The sequence below is a fragment of the Mustela nivalis genome, assembly GCF_964662115.1.
Source record: "Mustela nivalis genome assembly, chromosome: 9".
Lineage (NCBI taxonomy): Eukaryota > Metazoa > Chordata > Mammalia > Carnivora > Mustelidae > Mustela > Mustela nivalis.
This window is the reverse complement of record NC_139028.1, coordinates 59418983-59441157: the sequence shown is the minus strand read 5'-3', so window position 1 is coordinate 59441157 and position 22175 is coordinate 59418983. Positions and strand designations below refer to the sequence as shown.

Sequence of the window (22175 nt, the reverse complement as noted above, 5' to 3'; positions counted from 1 at the left end):
ATTAAAGTAATTCTATTCATCAGAATTAATAAAATAAAATTAAGTTCTAGGATATCCAGTAAACCCCTTATTACATCTTCAGAATTAGTTAATTAGTAGCCACTGAACCTATTAGGTCAAACTACAAAAGTTCATAAACATTTTGGGGCTAATAATAAATTAGATTTTGCCATATTAATAAACGCATCCTTAGTTCCGTGGGCTAGAGTGTAATTTATAACAAAACTATGGGGGCGGCTGGGTGGCTCAGTCGGTTAAGTGTCTGCATTCAGCTCAAGTAATGATCACAGGGTCCTGGGGCAGAGCCTTGCACTGAGCTCCTTGCTTGGCAGGAAGCCTGCTTCTCCCCTTCCCCTCTGCCTGCCACTCCCCATCCTTGTGCGAGTGTTCTCCCATTCTCTCTCTCTGTGTCAAATGGGTACATAAAATCTTTAAAAAAAAAAAAAAAAACTTAAAATAAACAAGAAAACTATGGCATTCCACATGCAGCTTATGAGGCTGAGGTTTTAAAAAAAGCTTTTACCTTAGAACATAGGAACAAGCAGGCCAGCAAAGCTTAATTACCAACCAGTACCGCCATTTAATTAACTGGGGTCAGGTGTCTTGCTGGGTTTGATTATTTAGAAACCAAAATTAAAGCTGAGTGTAATTATAGGTAGGATTGAGTTATTTATACTGAATGCCACCGAAATTATATCATGAAATTGAGAGCATTGTGATTGCTAAGCTATCATGAAAACATCTATGAAGGAAGCCTCTAACAGCATCTGGCTCACGTTAAATTCAATTGTCTTGACACTCAAACAGCTATTTTGACTCTCTTAACTTACGGTTATTATCAAGACAAAAATATCCCTGCAGTCCAGCCAACTTCCGGTTTTTGACTAGTTAGTCACACCAGGAACCCAAGGTCCCCACTACACACATTTCCCTCTTTATGCACAGTGCAGTCCTCGCCCCCCTTCTCCCTGGGCTTTTTTCCTCATCTGAGTGTGGACAGATGACCTGACAGCCATAGTGAGGGATCTTTCTCACAGAGGTTTTACTGGTAATCTTTCCTTAAGGTGTTCTGTTACTCTAAGAATTGAAATGAAATGCCTCAATCTGCAACAGCATCACAGCCACGGTATCTGTCCTACAGCTGGAAAAACCTGGAAGCTGAAATTAACCAGCCACACAACAGAAAAGCACAGAAAACTCAAGAAATGAGTACTGTGAGTGAATTCTTACCAGTATGGCCATCAGAGTGCAGATGAGGGTGGCCAAGGGAGTCACTGAAGGAAGGACTGTGTGTTGGAATTGCTGAACCAAACCACTTGTCATTGAGGCCTTCGGAATTTTGTTGGGATCAAGAAGTTTCAATTTCAAACCTAAGGAATACGTAGATACTTTATTTTTATCGATAGCGTACAGTATTTCACCAGCCAACTCCTTGAAAAAAAACTACTAAATCTTATTGCTACTTCAAGGTCAAGATATTTTAATTCAGTTCTGTACTATTCTACCTAAAATGGCTCTGGTTTTGCAATGACACAATGCAAAGCAGCTGTGTGTATTAGAATAGGGAATTTGTGCAGCTTAAAGGACCTTTGCTGGCAGGCAGCATGACTAGCAATCTGCTCTCACCTCTAAAATGAGCAGGCTTTTAAAATGCAGGTCTGACCATGTCACACGCCAGCTTGGAATCCTTCAAAATCCATATTCCCAAGCATGGCAGAGAATGTCTTCCATGACCTAGCTCCTTCTTACCTCTCCAGCTTCATCTCTGCTTCATTAAATGTGGTGTGGCCACAACCAACTGACATAGGATTCTCCACACTTGTCCCTTTTGCTTAGAATGGTCTACTCAAATTAGCAAAGTTAACTCCTAATTCACTCCCTCATCTGAGAAAGCTTTTAAATAAAAAAGTAGAGCTGATTTTCCTGTGGCTAGAGATACACATGTGGACCTTCTACACATTTCTAAATGGTGTTGACCTCAGTGCAGTGTATCTGGTTATGTGCTCATTTCCTCCACTGTATTGGGTTTCATAAAGGCAGAAATAATGATTAATCTATTTCTATCCCCAGCACACAGGGGTTCAAGGAATACTTGTTAAACGAAATAAGTCTGAGGATGATGATGCAAACCCCATCCCAAACAAGCTAATAGGACAGACAGTCTGAGCACCTGCATGGCCCTATCTAATGCCACTGAAAATCACTGAAACGTGGAAATGTGTAGACTACCAAAATATTTTGTATTCATTAATATCTTTCCTTTTCCCTTCAGTCTGATGATTCTCCTTAAAGCTAGTAACTATCTCCCTGCCACTGACTTTCCAGGTTAAGACATCTTTGAGGAAACAGATAAAAAAGATAATGTACAGCACAGTTTCCTGACTCAGACAAGGAAAGTGACCCTTGAATCTCATACTGTGCTGGTTGTTTAAGGTTTCTGAAATATAAAATGTTAAGAAATTCTTATAAGGATCCAGGTACATCACAGCTGGATTCACAGTGGGTGAGGGATAATCCCATATTATGATTTCCTACAAGTATGTACCAAAAAACAGTAATGGCAGCTATCGTGTGCAGAGTTTTGCAGCCGTTATTTTCAGGCCCCTGAGGCACAGAGAGATGTGTAACTTGTCCAAAGTCACATAAGTGATAAGTTGTAGAATTAAATCCAGGTCTGTCTGGCTCCAAAGCCCCCTACTATGAACAACGCAGCATTTCCTTATTATTGTATGTTTCTTACAACATGGTGCATGCAGACAGTTACTTCTATTATCCCATTGGCTTGAACAATGCCACACAGCCAGTAATTTATACCGGTGGGCTTCCACACAACTCATCAGACTAGAGGAGGGGTTGACAGAGTCTACCTAAGGGTCAAATCTCCAGTGTGTGACTTACTTTTGTACCAGCCCCGAAGCTATGAAGTTTTTATATTTTCCAAGGTTGTAAAACAAAAAAACAAAAACACTTTATGTGGTCTGCAAAGCCTAAACTATTTACTATCTGGCCCATTAGAGACAAAGTTTGCTGACCTTTCTCTTGATCATACCATTTCCCTATATAGCTAGGCTATATTCACAAACTACTGTAGATTATTCCAGAATGAATTATTTTCAGCAGAACCATCTCAAGATTAAATCGTTTTGTTTTTATCACAATCCAAACTTAAAAGGCTAGCTTAGGTTTCTCATTTCTTCTCATCTCGGCATGGCTATCATTTTCCTTACTGGTTTAATACCCAGAGTCACAACTTATACATTCTTCTTTCCTTCTGCACATGTTAAATTTAAAAGTGGGATTAACTGCTGAATAACATCTTACTTAAGGCAAAAATTACCTTTAAAAAATGTCTACCTTTAAAAATGTCTTTATTTTTTTCCCAAGGAAAGGATCAACAAGGTCATGGCCACAACAGCTTTTGTAAGGAGCATAGTCTGTCTACTACCCTGAAGCCTTAGTCCTTGAGTTCCTGCTCCCTGTTCATTCTGAAACCTGGAACGCACAGCTACAGAACAAACACTTCAGACATATTCCAAACACAAAGCAGTGTTTTTCATTTCTCAGTGTGACCTGTCCTTTCCAAATTCATTGTCTATGTAACAAGGCTTGCTACTGTACCGATGACGGAGAGCACTTTGTCCAAAGCATTGTACAAAGCCCAGAAGTTTGGAGCCCAATATGCATGGCAGAGGCCCCTCTTGAAAGGGAAGAGTCGGGACAAGACTTGAGGCAGCTGGTTCTGTAGAAAAAAGATTCAACAGTGACCAATCTTCTCCGACTCAAAAAGAGAACTAGGAACTATGTGACATGGTGAGTGGAAAGTTACGTCTGAATTCCAGTCTTTGTTCCTTCAAGTAGTTATGTGATCCTGAGCAATTGTCAGAACCTCCTCTTATCTAACCTAATCTGTTGATGGGGGACAAGATATTCTGAATACTAATCCACTGCTGTTATGAGAGAAGCCTCATAAGGGAAGAATTTATGAGGTGCAGAAGAGGACAGCATGCAACTTATCCAAATCTACTGACAAGAGGGTGACGCCAAGGAAGATTTTAGAAAGGATGCGATGCTTTTCAGTTTTATCAGGAATTAAAATTAATTAGTGGAATTCAGGGTATGGGAAGAAGGGAGCAATTTTAAAAAATATCTGTTGAACATGTGTAATATTCTAGGCACTTTGAATGTTTGCTGTCAGGGAACATAAAACACCATGAGTACTGATTTGGGGGTTACAAATACATTATAGCAAGTAGGGAAATGAACAAATGCGGTAATCTGTGAATGATGATTATCGATTCTGAGTGTCTGTGTCTATGTGGAAGACATATACTTCAACATATAAATATATACATGCATATCTGATTATGAACAAAAATGATGGAAAGAATACCATCCTATTTTTGGGGAGTCATAGCGGAGAAGAGTAAGAAAAAAGTAGTTTTGTTTATTTTATACATTCTTGGTTTTATTATTTTTTCTAAACAACAAAGCAGCAACAACAAAACACATACTACTCTATTAAAAAAAAAAAAAAAAAAAAAGACTTACCAAGGCTAGGAAAGGACCCAATGAAAGAGCAGAAACTAGGAAAACAATCAGTCCCAGGGAAATAAGACGGACAAAGCTGAAACTGTTCCACCGGACAGACCCATCTACAGAAAAGCAACAATACCATTACTAGGAGCATGGACCACCATAACTTAAGAATGTGCTAAAACTAGGAGTATCCCCTGATAGTATACCAATCTTTACGAAGTGGCAAGAGCACAGAAAAGTCAGAATGGGTAAAGGGTTTGTAGGATCAGTTAATTGAGAGGTATCTCAAGCATGCCTGGGTGGCTCAGTTGGTTAAGTGTCTGCCTCCGGCTCAGGTGGTGATTCTGAGGTCCTTGGATCCAGCCTGGCATTGGGCTCCCTGCTCAGAGGGGAGTCTGCCTCTCCCTCTCCCTCTGACACTCTCCCTACTTGTGCTCTCCTGCTCTGTTAAATAAATAAATGTTTTTAAAAAACCCCACAAGAGTCACAAGGTATCTGTTGTGCCTCATAAAACCCTCATGAAGCAAATTACCAAGCTAATAAAAAAATAAAATAAAGGTTTTGCTATCAACACTGAAACTTGCCTGGTTTATTTGCAGTGAAACAGTAAGACCGCAGCAGGTATATACCATAAGCTGGTGCTACGTAGAGGTAGATGTGCTTGAAGTGTAGAAGAACAGCAAAGAGAAATGCTCCTTCCATATGTCTTTTCTAGGATATTTAAAAGGGAAATATCACTTTAAAATTCAGGGTAAACTAAATGTAGTAATATAGTATCCTGGTTGGATCCTGAAACAGAAAAAGAACATTAGTAGAAAAACTGGTGAAATCTGTACCAATGTACCAATGTTGGACTTTTAGCCTTTTATTTTAAAGTTTTAATTTTTTTTTTTTTAAAGATTTTTATTTATTTATTTGACAGAGAGAAATCACAAGTAGATGGAGAGGCAGGCAGAGAGAGAGAGAGAGAGGGAAGCAGGCTCCCTGCTGAGCAGAGAGCCCGATGCGGGACTCGATCCCAGGACCCTGAGATCATGACCTGAGCCGAAGGCAGCGGCTTAACCCACTGAGCCACCCAGGCGCCCCTAAAGTTTTAATTTTAATTCAGTTAACATGCAGTGTTATATTAGTTTCAGGTGTACAATATGGTTAAGTGTCTGCCCTCTGCTCAGGTCATGATCCCAGAGTGCTGGGATCGAGCCCTGCTTCAGGTACCCTGCTTAGTGGGAAGCCCGCTTCTCCCTCTCCCACTCCCCCTGCTTGTGTTCCCTCTCTGCTCTCTCTGTCTGGCCAATAAATAAAATCTTAAAAAAACCCATAAAACAACAGAAAAACCCAACAACCATAAGAGATAATCACAGGATACAAACTGAGGATGACTGGAGGGGAGGGTGTTGGAAGGATGGGTTAACTGGGTGATGCACATTAAGGAGGGCATGTGATGTAATGAGCACTGGGTATCATACAAGACTGATGAACCATAGGCCTGTACTTCTGAAACCAACAATATATTGTATGTTAATTGACTGAATTTAAATTTTAAAAATGTTTAAAATTTAAAAAATGTGTAAGTCACAGTAATAAAAGATAGAGAATATTCTCTGAAATATAGAGAATATAGCCAGTGGTGGTGTAATAACGTATGGTGACAGATTGGAGCTGCAGTGGTCTTCTTGTGGTAAGAATTCCCTAAGGTACAGAGTTGCTGAATCACTATGCTGTACACCTGAAACTAATGTAACACTGTCAACTATGTCTCAATAAAAATATAATAATTTAGGGGCACATGGGTGGCTCAGTGGGTTAAAGCCTCTGCTTTTGGCTCAGGTCATGATCCCAGGGTCCTGGGATCGAGCCCTGCATTGGGCTCTCTGCTCAGCAGCCTGCTTCCCTTCCTCTCTCTCTGCCTGCCTCTCTGCCTACTTGTGATCTCTGTCTGTCAAATAAATAAATAAAATCTTTAATTTAAAGATCCATTAAAAAATAAGATATAACAACAAAAAATACACATTTTAAAATATATATTCTGAACTACCTAATGAACAAAATACTGCGTCTGGGATGTGTTTCAAAATAATCCTGCGTATGTGTGCAGATCACCCTACTATTTTCCCTACTTTTGTATATGATTTAAATTTGCTATAATAAAAAGTTTTTAAAATTCAGGCAAATATTCTACATGCAATACAAGGTGAAAACAGGCAAGTGATCCCAGTTAGTTTCTATACTGAGCCAGTTCGTTACTGCAAGTATTCATTCAATACTAAGCTTGATGCTGAGGTACAGGACACATCATGACAACACATTACAAATTCCCCTTATCTAAAGCCCTGAGCATTCAGTCCCCACCTTACAGTTTTACAACAGATGGACTTGATTTCCAGAGAGAAGCTGGGAAGGAGAGTATGAAAGAAAACATACGATGTTATGTTACCAAAGCAGCATTTCAATCTGCTGTTACAGATCAGGTGATGTATTTAGTAATACAGTACTTGACCCTAACAAACTAAAGGTAGTTTGATTTAAAACAAATAAACAAAAAACCCCAGGTTGACTATAACTAAATAAATCTGCTTTCTACCTACCTCATAGGAATCTGGGGATCAAATGAGATAATGTTCCTGTGGTTCAGCAAGGAGACTGCAAAAGGGAACATATAAGGCCAGGTTCCTTCTCTCACTCTCTCATTGGATGTGGTCTAGAACAGATGAGTGAGGAATGATAAGGAAAGAGAATAGAGGGCTTTCGGATCTCTCATCACCCATTTTATCAGTTATGTAAGATTCAGAGAAGGTCTAGCTGGTTCTATAGCTAAACTTTATTCCCTCAACAATCACTGAATGCCAATGATGTTTTCTATGTACTGTGTAGCTTTTTATGGTTATAAGAAAAACGTATCCAGACATTAATAGTCGACAAAGAACTTTAAGACAGATTATCAAATTTGATCTTTCCAAAGTCCCCATGAGGTAGGAAGCCCCAATTTAAGTAGGCTCTGCATCTAGTGTGGAGCCCAATGTGGGGCTTGAATGCAACCCTGTGATCAAGACCTGATTTGAGATCAAGAGTCGGATGCTCAACCAACTGAGCCACCCAGGTGCCCCAGTAGGGAGCCCTGTTTTACAAATAACAATATAACAAGGGGGTACATTTCATTTTATGGATGCAAAATCTGAGGCTGAGGGGGTTAAATGACTTGCTTTGGGTTAATGGTTCCCAAACCTGACTGTGAATCAAAATTCCCTATTGAGTCCGAAACCCTGATGCCTAAGGATTCTGATTCAGAGTATGGAAGGGTGGACCAGAAATCCAAACTTCTGATTTCTTCCTCTACAAAGGGGAGGGTAATAATTACAATAACTTCACAGAATAGCTGTGGGGTTTACTCAATAAGATATATATAATGTACCTAACCCAAAACGGCCCAAAGCATTTGTGTGAGCCCTGTCTGAGTCATACAGTTTATTAGGGTCAGTCAGGATTTCAACTCAAGTCTTCTGATTCCAAATCCCATACTTTATGTTACACGATGCTAGCCTACATCTAATGGTGAAACCCCACCATCAGTGATCATATTGTAAAAACTGAAGATTTCATTCCTAGATAAATGATTCCAACCAAACATAGCACCTCAAGTTTATTTCAGGACTGCCACCCTCTAACAAGTTTTGAGAGTCTACGTGTAAGAAGAAGAAAGTTATCAAGAGAGGAGATGGGATTTGCGAAACACTCAATGAAAGTGTCTATAGCTTGGTAATGACAAGTGTCTATAACGCTTGGCAATTCAGAACAACTGGTCATATAAGTCTGTCCATCACCCATTATACTGTTACCTTTATAAGCTCAAAGTCAGACCTAAGGAGCAAAAATCTCATCAGCCTATTTTGCCTTTACCTGAAATAATCGTGCAACGGAGAGTAGCATTAATCCAAATAAAAAACCATTGTACTGGAAATGAATATCTGAGCTTAGGTTAAGGAAAGATAACCGAGGATACCAAATTCAAATTGAACTGGGTCAGCAGACTGAGTATAAAAATGCAAATGCTTTCCTAATGGGCAAACTAAAAACAAAAATATTCCTCCCAGTTTGGACTTCTCATAAATGTGTTTCTCATAAACAGAGTCAAATCACAGACAAACTCTAATTAACATATATAGTGTCAAAGATTATATAGGGCATAAATAAATTTACATTTAAGAAGAAAACCAGGAAACTGTCCAATGTTTTTTCTACCTTAAAGACCCAGCAGTGACAGGGGAAGCTTTTTGGCTTTGTTTTTTAGGATTAGGGATGAGAAAGTAAGGGCCTAAAAGCCACTGAAGGCTGCTAGCATGTGGCAGGCCCTTGGTTTGACTACCTATACTCAATCTTACACAGTAAGCCTCCCAATGAGCCCGTGAGGAAGATAAAGCTCAGAGCCATTAACGCACATATGGCCTAAAGCTACTGTGATGCCATAGTTAAGAGCTGAGTCCAGGTCAGACTTGAACCAAACTCTGGGTGTTTTCCTCACATGTGGCTACCTTTATGAAAATTATAAAACATCAGGCTTCTATCATTAAGATTTTAGTTTCATTCAAACCTTCTGGATTTAAGAACTTTGCCTGTTAATATGTGGTAAGCCAAAATGGCAGAAAAGCGTGTCTGTTCCCATATGTAACACTGAGGGAGGCCCTTTCCTAGAGAAGGAATAATGTTATTTAGAATAATGTGTTATAAAACTATTTAAGATAAACATAATCTAAAGACAGTCAACAAATCCCAGTATGTTGCTTTACTTACTGGTGGTTTAACTGGTTCTTGAACATCATTAACTTTTCAGAGACAAAGTGCTCTAATAATCAGAATCTGGTAGAATTGTAGAACCCACAGAAACCATAGTTTGGGGAACCCAACGACCCATCTCACATCCATTTACAAGAGCAGCTCATATTTCAGAATCATCACTGCAGAAATAATTAATCTTATACTTAGTATATATCAGAATAAGTAACGGAATAGCACAGAAAATGTCAAGGATACGGTCCACAATTAGCAACCCGAAGTTCCACAGCAGTAACACTGATAGGATAAACTTTGGCTTCTCTGTAAGTTCTTTACCTGCTTTTTTCCCATCAATGCATTTACAACACCTACATTGAAACAGCAGGAAGGAAGCAGAAACACCTTTCATCTTCATTAGAACATCACAATACTATTACAAAGTACACTATGATACATTTTACTAGCTGTTCCTGATAAACTGTCCATGCTGTTCTTGACTGCTTAAAAAGGTGACAGCAAAAAGCAAAGACCTCAGGGCCAGTTCCATGTCTTTCTCAGCTATACTGATTGGAAACAAAGTCTTCATTTAATAAAAAGAAAAATTAAAAACAGCCACCATAAACCCAAAAGGATTTTGAAAACTGAGAGGGCATACACTATTTCAGTCCTTGAGTAAAAAATTCAGATCATACCTAAGAGTAATATAACAATGTAACATTGTGTGTCAACTGTACTAAAAAAAATGCAGACCAGGATGATTTAGCACTCTAAATATATATATTTATATAATAAATATTAAATATTTTTATATTTATAATATTATATTGTATATATACAGCAGTCAAAAATAGTGCCATTAACTTATAGCTCCTGACTGTCCAAATAATTTTAAAAACAATTTATTAAAAATGTGTATCATTTAAAGGACAAGATCTATTATTGACAATAGCAGATGACAAAAATTATGATACTGTTTTTACTTTATAAAATTATATTCAGACACAGAAGAGAGGCTGAAATAACAGGCACCAAAATGCCAACAGTGATAGCTGTAAGTGGAGAAGTATGGGTCATTTCTATGTTATGTATACGTGTACATTTCTGTTTTTCAAAACTGACTCAGATATATAATCCTATACAAAGATTTTTTAAAATGTATTTTCATTTGAATATTGGCAAATCCTAAAAACAGAATTCTAAGCCAAAACAAAAAACAAAAAACCCCAAAACCACAAAAAAACAGACAATAAAGATGTAATTAAAGAGGGGTTAACAGGGCGCCTGGGTGGCTCAGTGGGTTAAGCCGCTGCCTTCGGCTCAGGTCATGATCTCAGGGTCCTGGGATTGAGTCCCGCATCGGGCTCTCTGCTCAGCAGGGAGCCTGCTTCCCTCTCTCTCTCTCTGCCTGCCTCTCCATCTACTTGTGATTTCTGTCAAATAAATAAATAAAATCTTAAAAAAAAAAAAAAAAAAAAAAAAAAAAAAGAGGGGTTAACAAAAGGTGACCTGCTTTTCCTCCATGGAGTCTGTTTCCTCATCAACAGAGAGAGCAACCTTTTGGGTAATTGAAAAAATTAAGCAAATTACTACCTATACTTGGTGCCTGGTTCTAGGAAATGGTACATAGATCTCAACGACTTATATCTTACTTAAAGGCTCCCTCTACACTGTAGATGGAAATTAATTCTACTCCTCCTCTTTCTGCCTATATATACACTTTCCCTGAAAGCTTGAATTCAAAGGTTTTGAGTTTAAAGGACTACACCACAAATTGAATTCCCTTTCAACTCTTGCTAGGTGATAAACAGACTGAAAAGTTAAGGTGTCAAACAGGAAATACTCCATGATAATGATCAGGGATTATTCCCAAGGGACTCTTTCCTGAATGGGGCAAGGGTTCAGGGCTTCACAAAGAGAAATGATCCATTTGTGACAAGGTTCACTGAAGGGACACGGTTAGTGTGGTCAGTACAATGCATGTGTGTACACGAGTGTGTGTGTGCGCGCTACATGTATGTGTGTGTATCCTAAACAATAGGGTAGGTCACAGAAGCCTCTGGGGGCATTTGGAAAGGAAAGGAAAGCATACGAAACCATTCTAGGTAGGAGAAATGGTTTTGGAACTTTACTTGGGACTACTTTTCACAATGTTCACAATCTCCTGTTCCGCATCTGCCTTGTAACCCCACCTCATCTCACATTTCCTTCCAGAAGACTCAGCTAGACTGTTTACTGTGATTACTCACTGCTTAGCTTAATACACAAATAGTTTGGGACTGTTCAAGCATTCGCTATTATATGAACTTCATTTCCCCCAAATGAGGAACTAGTTAATACTACTTAATACTATATTGTGTTCTCAACACCTTTCACACAAAATGACATTCTCAGACTTACTCGTGGACGGCATACACAAAGAGTACATCTGTAAAGATGACAGAAAATCTCTGGAAAAGTAAGGTCCTTGAGCTGGAGTAATTCAGATTATGGACATTCAGCATCTCTTGATCAAAATACTTGGCAACATGTGACAGGGCATACTCAAACCATGCAAAAAAAGGCGGGTAATCCAAGGTCCACTCTGAAGTTGCCTGTGGTGAAAATCGAAGAGACAACTGAATAAATGAAGTATGTGTAAAGACTGAAAATCTCGTTCTCTAGTCTTTAAGAAAGATATGAAATGAAATCGCATTTAAAAATATGACCTCGGCACCTGGGTGGCTCAGTGGGTTAAGCCACTGCCTTCGGCTCAGGTCATGATCTCAGGGTCCTGGGATCGAGTCCCGCATCGGGCTCTCTGCTCAGCAGGGAGCCTGCTTCCCTTCCTCTCTCTCTACCTGCCTCTCCGTCTACTTGTGATTTCTCTCTGTCAAATAAATAAATAAATAATCTTTTAAAAAAATAAAAATAAAAATAAAAATATGACCTGCCGGGGTACCTGGGTGGTTCAGTGGTTAAAGCCTCTGCCTTCGGCTCGGGTCATGATCCCAGGATCCTGAGATCGAGCCCCGCATTGGGCTCTCTGCTCAGCAGGGAGCCTGCCTCCTCCTCCTCCTCTCTCTCTGACTGCCTCTCTGCCTACTTGTGGTCTGTCTGTCAAATAAATAAAAATAAATAAATAAAATAAAATAAAATATGAGCTGCCTGGCTCAGCTGGAAGAGTGTGTGACTCTTGATTTTGGGGTTGTGAGTTTGAGCTGCACGTGTGATGCAGAGATTACTAAAAAAAAATAAACTTTAAAAAATGACTTAAATTAATAGAATAATTCCTATGTAAGACTGAGCAGAAACCAAACCTGCTTCCTAAGTTTTGTTTTTTTTTTAAAAGATTTTATTTATTTATTTGACAGAGAAAGAGAGAAAGAGCACAAGCAGGCAGAGTGGCTGGGAGAGGGAATGGGAGAAGCAAGTTTCCCACTGGGCAAGGAGCCCAACGCAGGACTTGATCCCAGGACCCTGAGATCATGCCCTGAGCAGATAACCATGCCCTGAGCAGTTAACCAACTGAGCCACCCAGGCATCCCAGCTTCCTAAGTTATTTTATATGGTCTTCAATTTCCTTAAGTAGAACCAACTATATTTGAAAGGAAATTATGAAATTTGCAAGAATAAACTTGGATGTGATATGATGCCACTCATCTAAATATAAAAAGGGAGCTATGGCATAACAAATGATTCACTAGCTTGGGTTCAGGTTCTGTCTCAGACTTATTTTCCCTATTTGTAAAATAGGTATTACAAGGGCTAAGTGACATAATACATATGAAATACAGTTAAAAAGCAAAATGCAACACAAATGCTATTTATCTTTTGTTCCAGTAGGTTATGAGATACTGAGGTTAAGACAGCAAATGCCATTCTTTGCCATTTCTGTATTCTGAATATTTAGTAAGTGCCTGATATATTAAGTATTAAATAATCATTAGTTAGTGGATGAGCAGTCACTAATGAGCAGATGAAAATGCACAGCATGTGAAATACAGAATACATGAAAATGAAGTATATAACTTCAGATACTACATTTTCTAGACTTCAAGTCTCAGTTTCTTCATCTGAACAGGGATGGTAGTATGTACCTCATGGGTTATGTTTTACATACACATATAAAATACTACTTATATAGCACTGAGCCAGATACAAGCTCAGTATCAATAAATATTATTTACTATCAGTTTAAAATTATTACTATCATCATAGGATGTCCCTAAAACTAAACCTGGACCTTGCACCTCCAAGAGCTCAGACCATAATCATCTCCCTCCTCTGCACTTGTTGCTCTTTTCAATGGGAAATTCCTCTCCTTCTGGAATTGCACTGAATTGCACTAACTGGGTACCCACAGAGACTACTGTTTAGAGTTGTTCTGTGGTATAAAGTGAGGTGAGAGAGACTCACCTCTGAGTTTTATTTATTTTAGTAGTTTATTTATTTCTTTAAATAAAGCTCTTTGTCTGTGGTAAGGATAAATGATAACTTTGGGTCCATATAAGAAGTAGCCTAACTACTCCCCCTGCAGGTATAAAAATGTAGAAGCCTCAGAAGAGGCAAACCCAGAGGCTTTCGGTCTAGGGCACTCAAGCTACAAACCTACCCATTAAGCTCTCACTCATGAGAAGTTCCTACCCTAATCCCAAGTTTCTAATGTGAACTGTAAATGAGATGAGCTATTAAACTGTAAAAAGAAAAATTAGAAAATTCTATCGTTTAATCTCATCCTTTTTAGTGCCTATTTTTTACAGTGTATTAAAAGCAGTACTTTTATAACTTATAAACTCACATTGAATAGTAAATGCTCAAAAATGTTTTTTTGCTAGGATAAAGATACTTAAGAAACAAGTTTAGAAATTACTGCTGCAGGTAATTCTAAGAAGGTCCACATCAACTTGGACTTTATTAACATCAGCAGTGCCCAGCTATAGTTTCTATGTCAGAGTTCACTTTACATTTAAAGAGCCATTTACTCTGTAGGAACTGTAAAAGGTTCATTCCTACTTTATCTTATTGACAAGTTTATTACTTTAAATAAAATGAGGACCAGGAGGTGTTGAAAAAAATTGGGAAGGACATGTGCTGCCTGAGATATGGTCATTTTTCCAAAACAAAGTGTCCCTGTCCTCTCTTTACTAGTCTCAATCCCACACCACTCAGAGGCTCTCTATATATTGTCCCTATTCCCCACACAAAGACTTTCTAAATCTAGCCCTGAAGGTTCTCCTGACTTCAAGGATTTCTATCTGGGGCCATTTTCTTAAATAGCTTTTGGGAATTAAGTGAATCTATTAGCTATCATCTTCTCCCAAGTGAACAGTTCCATCACTTAACTAATACCTGGTGAAGATGGAACTCAAATCTGGATCTCCTGACTCCAAATCCACGAGTTCAGTATGCTACTACAACAGAGCTGTAGAGAGCAAGATGGAGTCACTCATGTTAAGCACTGACTCATGTAGAGCAGTGTGGTAAGCGGCCAAGGGCATTGCAACAAAGACCAGAAAACGTGAAGCCAGCACAGGCTGAGGACAGCCAGAACTGATAACCAGTAGAACCAGAAGACGCCTGCAAAGACCCAAAACTGATAAGACTCCTTTAAAAAGGGAGGGCTTTTGCAGCAAATTGTTACTCTCCAGACATTGAATGCGGTGAAAAAAAGGTCAGTGTCTGATGAGTCTGATGGTTTGCTACAAAAGTCCTCCCTTTTTAAAGGAGTCTTATCAGTCTTGGGTCTTTGCAGGCGTCTTCTGGTTCTACTGGTTATCAGTTCTGGCTGTCCTCAGCCTGTGTTGGCTCTTCACGATATGGTCTTAGCTGCAACGCCCTTGGCTGCTTACCACACTGCTGTACACAGGGGACTTGATCTTGCTCTCTCCAAGAGCTGTATCTTCAAATATAGAAACATCCAACCTCTTCATATGAAGATTCAAAACAACTGTGTTCATTCCATAAATATTTATTATGCGTCTTTTTGGTGTCTTTCCCAGTCAGTGGACCAATCAATTTAAGCTGAAGCCAGAGCAGAAAGGCAGGTTGGAAGTCACAGTTAAGCAGTCTGCTGCTCACATGTTCACTCTCCTTAGTATGGCAGAGACCCTTCCAGACCAGATCACATGTACCTCTCCAGCCTTATCTCCTACTGTGGGCTTCTTTTCACAGAGAATCAAGCCTTGCCCACAAATGAGTTTTGCTCCTGTTGGCTTTCATTGTTATTTTTGAGGAAAGCAGGAAGAATACATAAGCATACCGTTACTAGAATATTTTTTTTTTTTTTTGAGTAAGCTCTACGCGCCCAATGAGGGGCTTGAACTCACAACCCCGAGATCAAGAGTTGAACACTCTAGTGACCGAGCCAGCCAGGTGCCCCAAGAGTATCTTTTACGTAAGTCTGTTTTACCTAAAATAAACTGGTAAAGAAGACAGTTCTGGCCTCAATACAGTTTTAGGAGTCCTAAGATAACACATAGTGGTGAAAGTCATAGAAGTAAAGGAGAGAGAACATCCAGAAAGACTTACAGAATTAAAAGAACAAGGACCACGAAGAGAACCCTAGAGAGTACCAGCTTTTGAAAGGGTGAGGAAGAGTTAGCAAAAGAAACAAAGAGGGAAGGGGCTGCCTTTTCATTTATAGTCCAAGGGTCATTATATGAATAGGGCTAATTATTTTTTTAAATATTTTATTTATTTATTTGATAGAGAGAGGGATCACAAGCAGGCAGAGAGGCAGGCAGAGAGAGAGGGGGAAGCAGGCTCTGGGCTGAGCAGAGAGCCCGACTCAGGGCTTGATCCCAGGAACCTGAGACCATGACCTGAGCCGAAGGTAGAGGCTTAACCCACTGAGCCACCCAGGTGCCCCCAATAGGGTTAATTGTTAATAACACTTGATGTTTACTGAGCTCTTCTGATCCAAGATTGTGCTAAGTATTATAAGCATTATATTTACTTCACTCTAACACTTATTATCATTAACAGGTAGGGATGTTGAGGCTTTGAGAGGTCAAGCGGTGTGCCCATGGTCACCCAGCATGGACAGTATGTGGCAGAGCTGCAAGTCACACAGAGCAGTCTGGAACCACAGCCCAAGCTCTTGACCACTATGTCACATATAATGTCTTCTAATTGGCCTGCATACATAAAGCCTGAAATATTTCAAATATTTTTTTTTTAAAAGATTTTATTTATTTATCAGAGAGAGAGGGGGAAGAGAGCGAGCACAGGCAGACAGAATGGCAGGCAGAGGCAGAGGGAGAAGCAGGATCCCCACTGAACAAGGAGCCCGATGTGGGACTCGATCCCAGGACGCTGGGATCATGACCTGAGCCGAAGGCAGCTGCTTAACCAACTGAGCCACCCAGGTGTCCCTATTTCAAATATTTTGCTTTAAAGTAATACTTAAAGATCCTTAGATTCTTACCAAATAATTGTAGTGTTATTATGTGAGAAGGAACTTGATCTCTTAGGTCAATTGTTCTTAAGCTATTAAGGACTTTTCTGATCTGAACAAAAAAAACCCCCAAAAGCAATAACGAAGTCACAGAAAACTTTAGATTGTCTTAAAAAACATCTTCCTACAGGGACGCCTGGGTGGCTCAGTTGGTTAAGCAGCTGCCTTCGGCTCAGGTCATGATCCCAGCGTCCTGGGATCGAGTCCCACATTGGGCTCCTTGTTCAGTGGGGAGCCTGCTTCTCAACTCTGCCTCTGCCTGCCATTCTGTGTGCCTGTGCTCGCTCTCTCCCCCTCTCTCTCTCTGATAAATAAATAAAATCTTTAAATAAAAACAAACAAACAAACAAAACATCTTCCTACAGCAGAGTGCTGTTTTTGATCAAGACGCATCTGAAGTGAGGTCTGTTTTTCATGAAATATTATATGCAACTTAGTAATTCATACCAGAATAAAAATAAATAGTATTTTAAATAAATAATAGAAGAGAATGCTTTGTATATTACCAGAAGCCTCCAAATTACATTTGATTATTCCTTTTCTCATAAATCACTAAATACTGGGGACAACAAGGACCTTAGAAATAATTCATTCTAAATCCTTATGTGCCGGATGAGAAACTGAAGCTCAGAGAAATGAAATATATTTTCTATGCTGTGGCACAGCCAGGTCCAGAATCCAATTTTCCTTCCTTCTCAATCCCAAATTCTTTTAAAAAGGGATGGCAAATATTATAATTCCCAATTTATAGTCTGGGAAACTAACTTTGAAGTAAAGGGATTCCCGTCTACGGCCATACAACCCTGAACGCGCCCGATCTCGTCTGAAGTAAAGGGATTCCCTAAGAGTGCCACAGGACAGGGCAGAGGAAAAAACACAATCTTTATGAAGATTAATTAGACCTGTAATCACACACACGCCTTTTTGAAAACTGTTTTAATATCAGTAATACTTATATAATACCACACATCATCATAAAAGATAAGCCACAAAAAAAAGTGAAAATTAAAACTTACCTCATAATACCACTGTGATACAGGTAAACTGTGAGTGATAGCAAGCCAGTTTCGGTGTACTTCAAAATCTGTGGAATGGCTAATCAAAACAATCAGATGAGTGAAATGAGATTTTTGTCACATTTATTAATTTCAAGTTTCCTTCCTTTTTTTTTTCTTTTCTTTTCTTTTTTTTTTTTTTACAGTAGGCTCCACACCTAGCCAGCTTGGGGCTTAAACTCCCAACCCTGAAATCAAGACTCCAGCTGAGATCAAGAGCTAGTTGCTCAACTGACTGAGCTACCCAAACACCCCTCGATTTCACATTTCTAAAATTATGCTTTTATTTTTTTAATTTTTATTTATTTTTAAAAATATATTTATTTATTTATTTGACAGAGATCACAAGTAGGCAGAGAAGCAGGCAGAGAGAGAGGAGGAAGCAGGCTCTCTGTGGAGCAGAGAGCCCGATGCAGGGCTCGATCCCAGGACCCTGGGATCGTGACCCAAACCGAAGGCAGAGGCTTTAACCCACTGAGCCACCCACGTGCCCCTAAAATTATGCTTTTAAATGAACCAACACTCCTATAGTGTCATAGCTTATGATCTTATAAAAACACAAACAGGCATTATATAATCCTGAAATAGCTCACTTATCTGAAGGCCAGACTTCCTTCTGGAAAAGCTGGAGAATCTATATGTAAGTGAAAAGAAAGGTTCTTGGAGTTATCTAAAGGGATGACCGAAAGCCCATACTTTTTCATAAGGGAGGTCCTCTGGCTATTGTTCAAAAGTGACTTACTTTTGTTCACAAAGAATTCTAACAAAATTCATTATCTGGAAAATGTTTCACACACCAGCTAGATCTTCAAGGATAAGTAGGAGTTCATCAAACAGAGAAGGTGGGAAAAGGCCCCTGCCCTGCCTTTCCCATGTCTCCAAATTCCTCACTATATACAAATAGAGTCAAGCATCTCCCTTGCAAGGGAAGAAACATGTTCTCTTCTACCCTTCTAAATTCTGTAGCTGGCCTAAGAATGAAACTGACATAAGACAGAATAACAGGAGGAAAAAAGCCAATTTTAATAACACATATGAATAGAAGCTCCAAAAACAGATATAAGAAAGATAGGAGTCTTAGAAGGCAGCCAAATGACTGAGGCTTATACATGATCCTGAGCTGAGGAAAGAGATGGGGGCCCTGGGCCTTCAAATGGTAGGAAGGCAATTCACTGGAAGCCAGAAGAGAATGTTTGGTGCCCGGCCAGCAGATGAGTCTGTCAGGTGAAAAAGTGATCTCTGGGGGCGCCTGGGTGGCTCAGTGGGTTAAGCCTCTGCCTTTGGCTCGGGTCATGGTCCCAGGGGCCTGGGATCGAGTCCCGCATAGGGCTCTCTGCTCAGCAGGGAGCCTGCTTCTCCTCATCTCTCTCTCTGTCTGTCTCTCTGCCTATTTCTGATCTCTCTCTCTGTGAAATAAATAAATAAAATCTTTAAAAAAAAAAAAGAAAAAGAAAAAGTGATCTCTGGTAACAGCTCTCTTCCCAATACAGGCCCCTTTTCTAATGTAAATTTTCCTTACAAAAGAGTAACTCCTACTCTGCCACCAGAGCCTCTCCAGTGCCTGCCATTTCTCCAAATAATCAGCCCCAAATAATCCTGAAGCCAGAGACTTATTTTGGGGTGGCGTATTCTGCACCCTTTTCCCCTCTTCAGAATAATTTTTTCCCATTTGTCCACTCTGTCCTGCCCCTCCACGTCTCGAATAGCTCCTGATACATGGATAGGCTCAAGACATTCTTGCTGAATTAACTCTCATCAAACTCAACCATAAGTTCTGCAGCAAAACTCGATGAACACTTCCCAGTGTTTTATACAACCTTTCCAGTGACAACTCTCCTGATTTTCCTAACCAACTGCTTCTATGTCTCTTTCATGTCTTTCCACTCTAACATGTATCAAGTAAATGCTCACGTTCCCCTAGGTTCAGTTCTTGATCCTCTTCTTATGCAATTTATTCTGTTCTGGACAATCCTATTCACACTTATTGTGTCCATTATCAACTGTATAATGATAACTCCCACACCACAATACAAGCTTGATCTCTTTCCTGAGTTCTAGAGATAGACACCCCCAAATTCCTACTGACAATGTCACCTTAATTCCATGGAATCTTCTAAATCACAATTCAAAATTGATTTCATGACTTGGGAATTCCATGTCTAAGCATACACAGTACTCAACAGAAATGCATTTACCTATGTTTACCAAAAGATATGTACTGGGCTTGTCTTCAGGCCTTCAACTACATGTCAATTCCTCAGAGACTTGACACAATCTAAAGTAAGTCCCCCTAGTTATTAGTCCTCTGATAGAATCCCATTCTTTTCCTTTGTAATGCTTTTAATACAAGTATAGTTATGTAATTACATATTTGCATTGATTTGTTTCTGGAACTATTATCCTACAAAACCACACCCTTTACGGGGTTAGTGATCATATCCATTTTGCCCTCCCCTGTAGTGTCTAGCCACAGTACCTGGTATGGAAAAAGCAGTTTACAAACATTTTGTTGACTACATTTACATTTATCCTGTAGCTTCCCTCTCACATGCCTAGGTTTTAACGATTTGAGAAGCAGAGAATTAACTACAACTACATACATCCTTAATCTTGGACTAACAACCCTGAAGTCGTATTTCTAGGCTTAAGTAACTAAAGCAAGTCACTAAAGCATGTAACTTTAAATGTACAGATTTACAGTTAAAAAAAATTCCCTTTCACTCTGATTTGAAAGAAATTTCTTACATTGTAGAAAGATTTCTCCAATTTGCTTTTACAATGGGAAGATGTTTATTTACTTAACTCCTTCTTTTTCTAAGTCTCTGTAAGTCATTTTGCTAAACTTATACACACTTCATTGCTTCTGTAATTTCATATACCCAGTAGTATGAAGGTACACTCTATACATAAAGTTCTTCCTTCCATATCCAACAGGATATCACCAAGAACTTGAACCAAAGGATACCAGTACGCCAAAACCTAAACTGGTACGGGGTAGGGAGACCTACAGGGAAGGGAAAAAAGGAATGAAGGGAAAAAAATCACTGCATAAGAGTTAGGAAGAATGAATAGATGGTGGTTGCAAATATTAATAACTACTGAATACCCACAGTATACACATTACTTGGTGGTTGCTTCCTTACTGGTTTCCATGCTTTGTGAGACTTGCCCCTCCATTTTTCAAAGAGTCTAAACTTGTGTGATCTGGCTACTATCCACCTCATCCTGTGCCAGTCCCCTCCTCCCATAACGCTCTTCAGCCACAGTGGCCACTTTCTGTTCCCAGACTGCTCTGAGTTCTTTCCCACGACGGGGCCTTCACACTCACTCTCTCCTATGCCTGAACTGCTTTCTACATTGTTTCTTCTCTTTCGTCCTTCAAATTTTAACTTAAACACCACCTCCTGAAAGAGTAAAGCCTTGGCCCGTAGTCACTCTATTTCCTTCATAGATCCTATCACACACTGAAACTACCGTTTTTGTTTATTTGCCCCCACGAATTCTATCGAGGGGCAAGAACAGGAAGTGTCTTTATCACCACTGCACCCCCAAGACTTAGCGCCTAGCAGGCAGGCAACTGATAAATACCATTAAATGAATGGTGGAGGTGGGTGTTCTTAATCTGCGCGCTAAGGAGGAGGGCCCAGGGCTTAGAAACACTTAAGACAGCGCCAAGCCTGAAACCAGCCATCCAGGGCTGTGATCAAGTTCTCAGGTCAAGTAACAATCAATCGGCGGAGGGGGAAGCAGAGCAGCGCCCATATGACTTCTAAGTTTCCTTTCCTCCTCCCACCCATGGGCATCCACGCTTCTTATTCCCGCTTTGACCAACCGCGGTGCGCGTCCCTTACTAGGTGGGGATGAGAAGGCATTTGAGGAGAGTCACCCCGAGCGCCAAAGCCGAAAACCAATTTCCACCACCAGTCGCAATCCCGACAGCAGCCATTACTGGAGCCCCGCGCGCTTTCAACCAACTGGATCCGCATCCGGGCTCCGGCGCATGCGGGGAAGGCCGTCGGAGAGAGGGCGCCCGGGCCGCTGCGCGCATGCGCGCAGCCACTCCGCCCGCGGGACTCCGGGGCTTTGGCGTTTAAACCTTGCACTCACTGTCCTTTTACCGCTCCGCCTCTCACTCGGGCTCCGCAGCGTATGACTGCGTCTGCGTGGGTCTCAGTGCGACGTGTTAAGTTTCGGCAGCTACTTTATATTTCCTTTTAAGTATTTGCTGGGCGTCTGCTCTGGCGTTTCCTGCATCTTGCTTGGCAGACCTGACGTTGGTACCTAGCCCAGAAAGAACTGTGTTTCGTACTAGTGACCTAGTGGAGGAGACAGCATTGTAACCGGAAGAGTTACAGAGACAAAAGCACCTGAGAGTTCTGGAG

General features: G+C 40.1%; 1 protein-coding gene and 1 long non-coding RNA gene across 8 annotated transcripts in view; one reads left to right on the top strand and one right to left on the bottom strand.

The window, feature by feature from the left end:
• LOC309873621 overlaps window positions 1–5115 on the top strand; it is a 27247-nt gene extending 22132 nt beyond the window's left edge. For both annotated transcript variants that reach the window (XR_014316431.1, XR_014316432.1), the window contains exon 4: window positions 3385–5115. This is a non-coding gene — a long non-coding RNA (uncharacterized lncRNA). The remainder of the gene's footprint in view (window positions 1–3384) is intronic.
• Window positions 1–22175, bottom strand: part of ALG8 (ALG8 alpha-1,3-glucosyltransferase) — a 26721-nt gene extending 4546 nt beyond the window's left edge. Inside the window, exons 1-9 of one of the 6 annotated variants that reach the window (XM_082749559.1) lie at window positions 21645–22165; window positions 17755–17833; window positions 11701–11894; window positions 9562–9671; window positions 8431–8498; window positions 5121–5247; window positions 4549–4652; window positions 3619–3739; window positions 1231–1329 (exon numbers count right to left, since the gene is read on the bottom strand). In XM_082749559.1, coding sequence (XP_082605685.1) covers window positions 1231–1329; window positions 3619–3739; window positions 4549–4652; window positions 5121–5247; window positions 8431–8498; window positions 9562–9671; window positions 11701–11894; window positions 17755–17833; window positions 21645–21841 — 1099 coding nt within the window. In that variant the 5' untranslated portion in view covers window positions 21842–22165. Of the gene's footprint in view, window positions 1–1230; window positions 1371–3618; window positions 3740–4548; window positions 4653–5120; window positions 5248–7121; window positions 7237–8430; window positions 8499–9561; window positions 9672–11700; window positions 11895–17754; window positions 17834–21644 lie in introns of those variants that run through there. The other 5 variants (XM_082749560.1, XM_082749556.1, XM_082749561.1 and 2 more) reach the window with 5 other exon arrangements.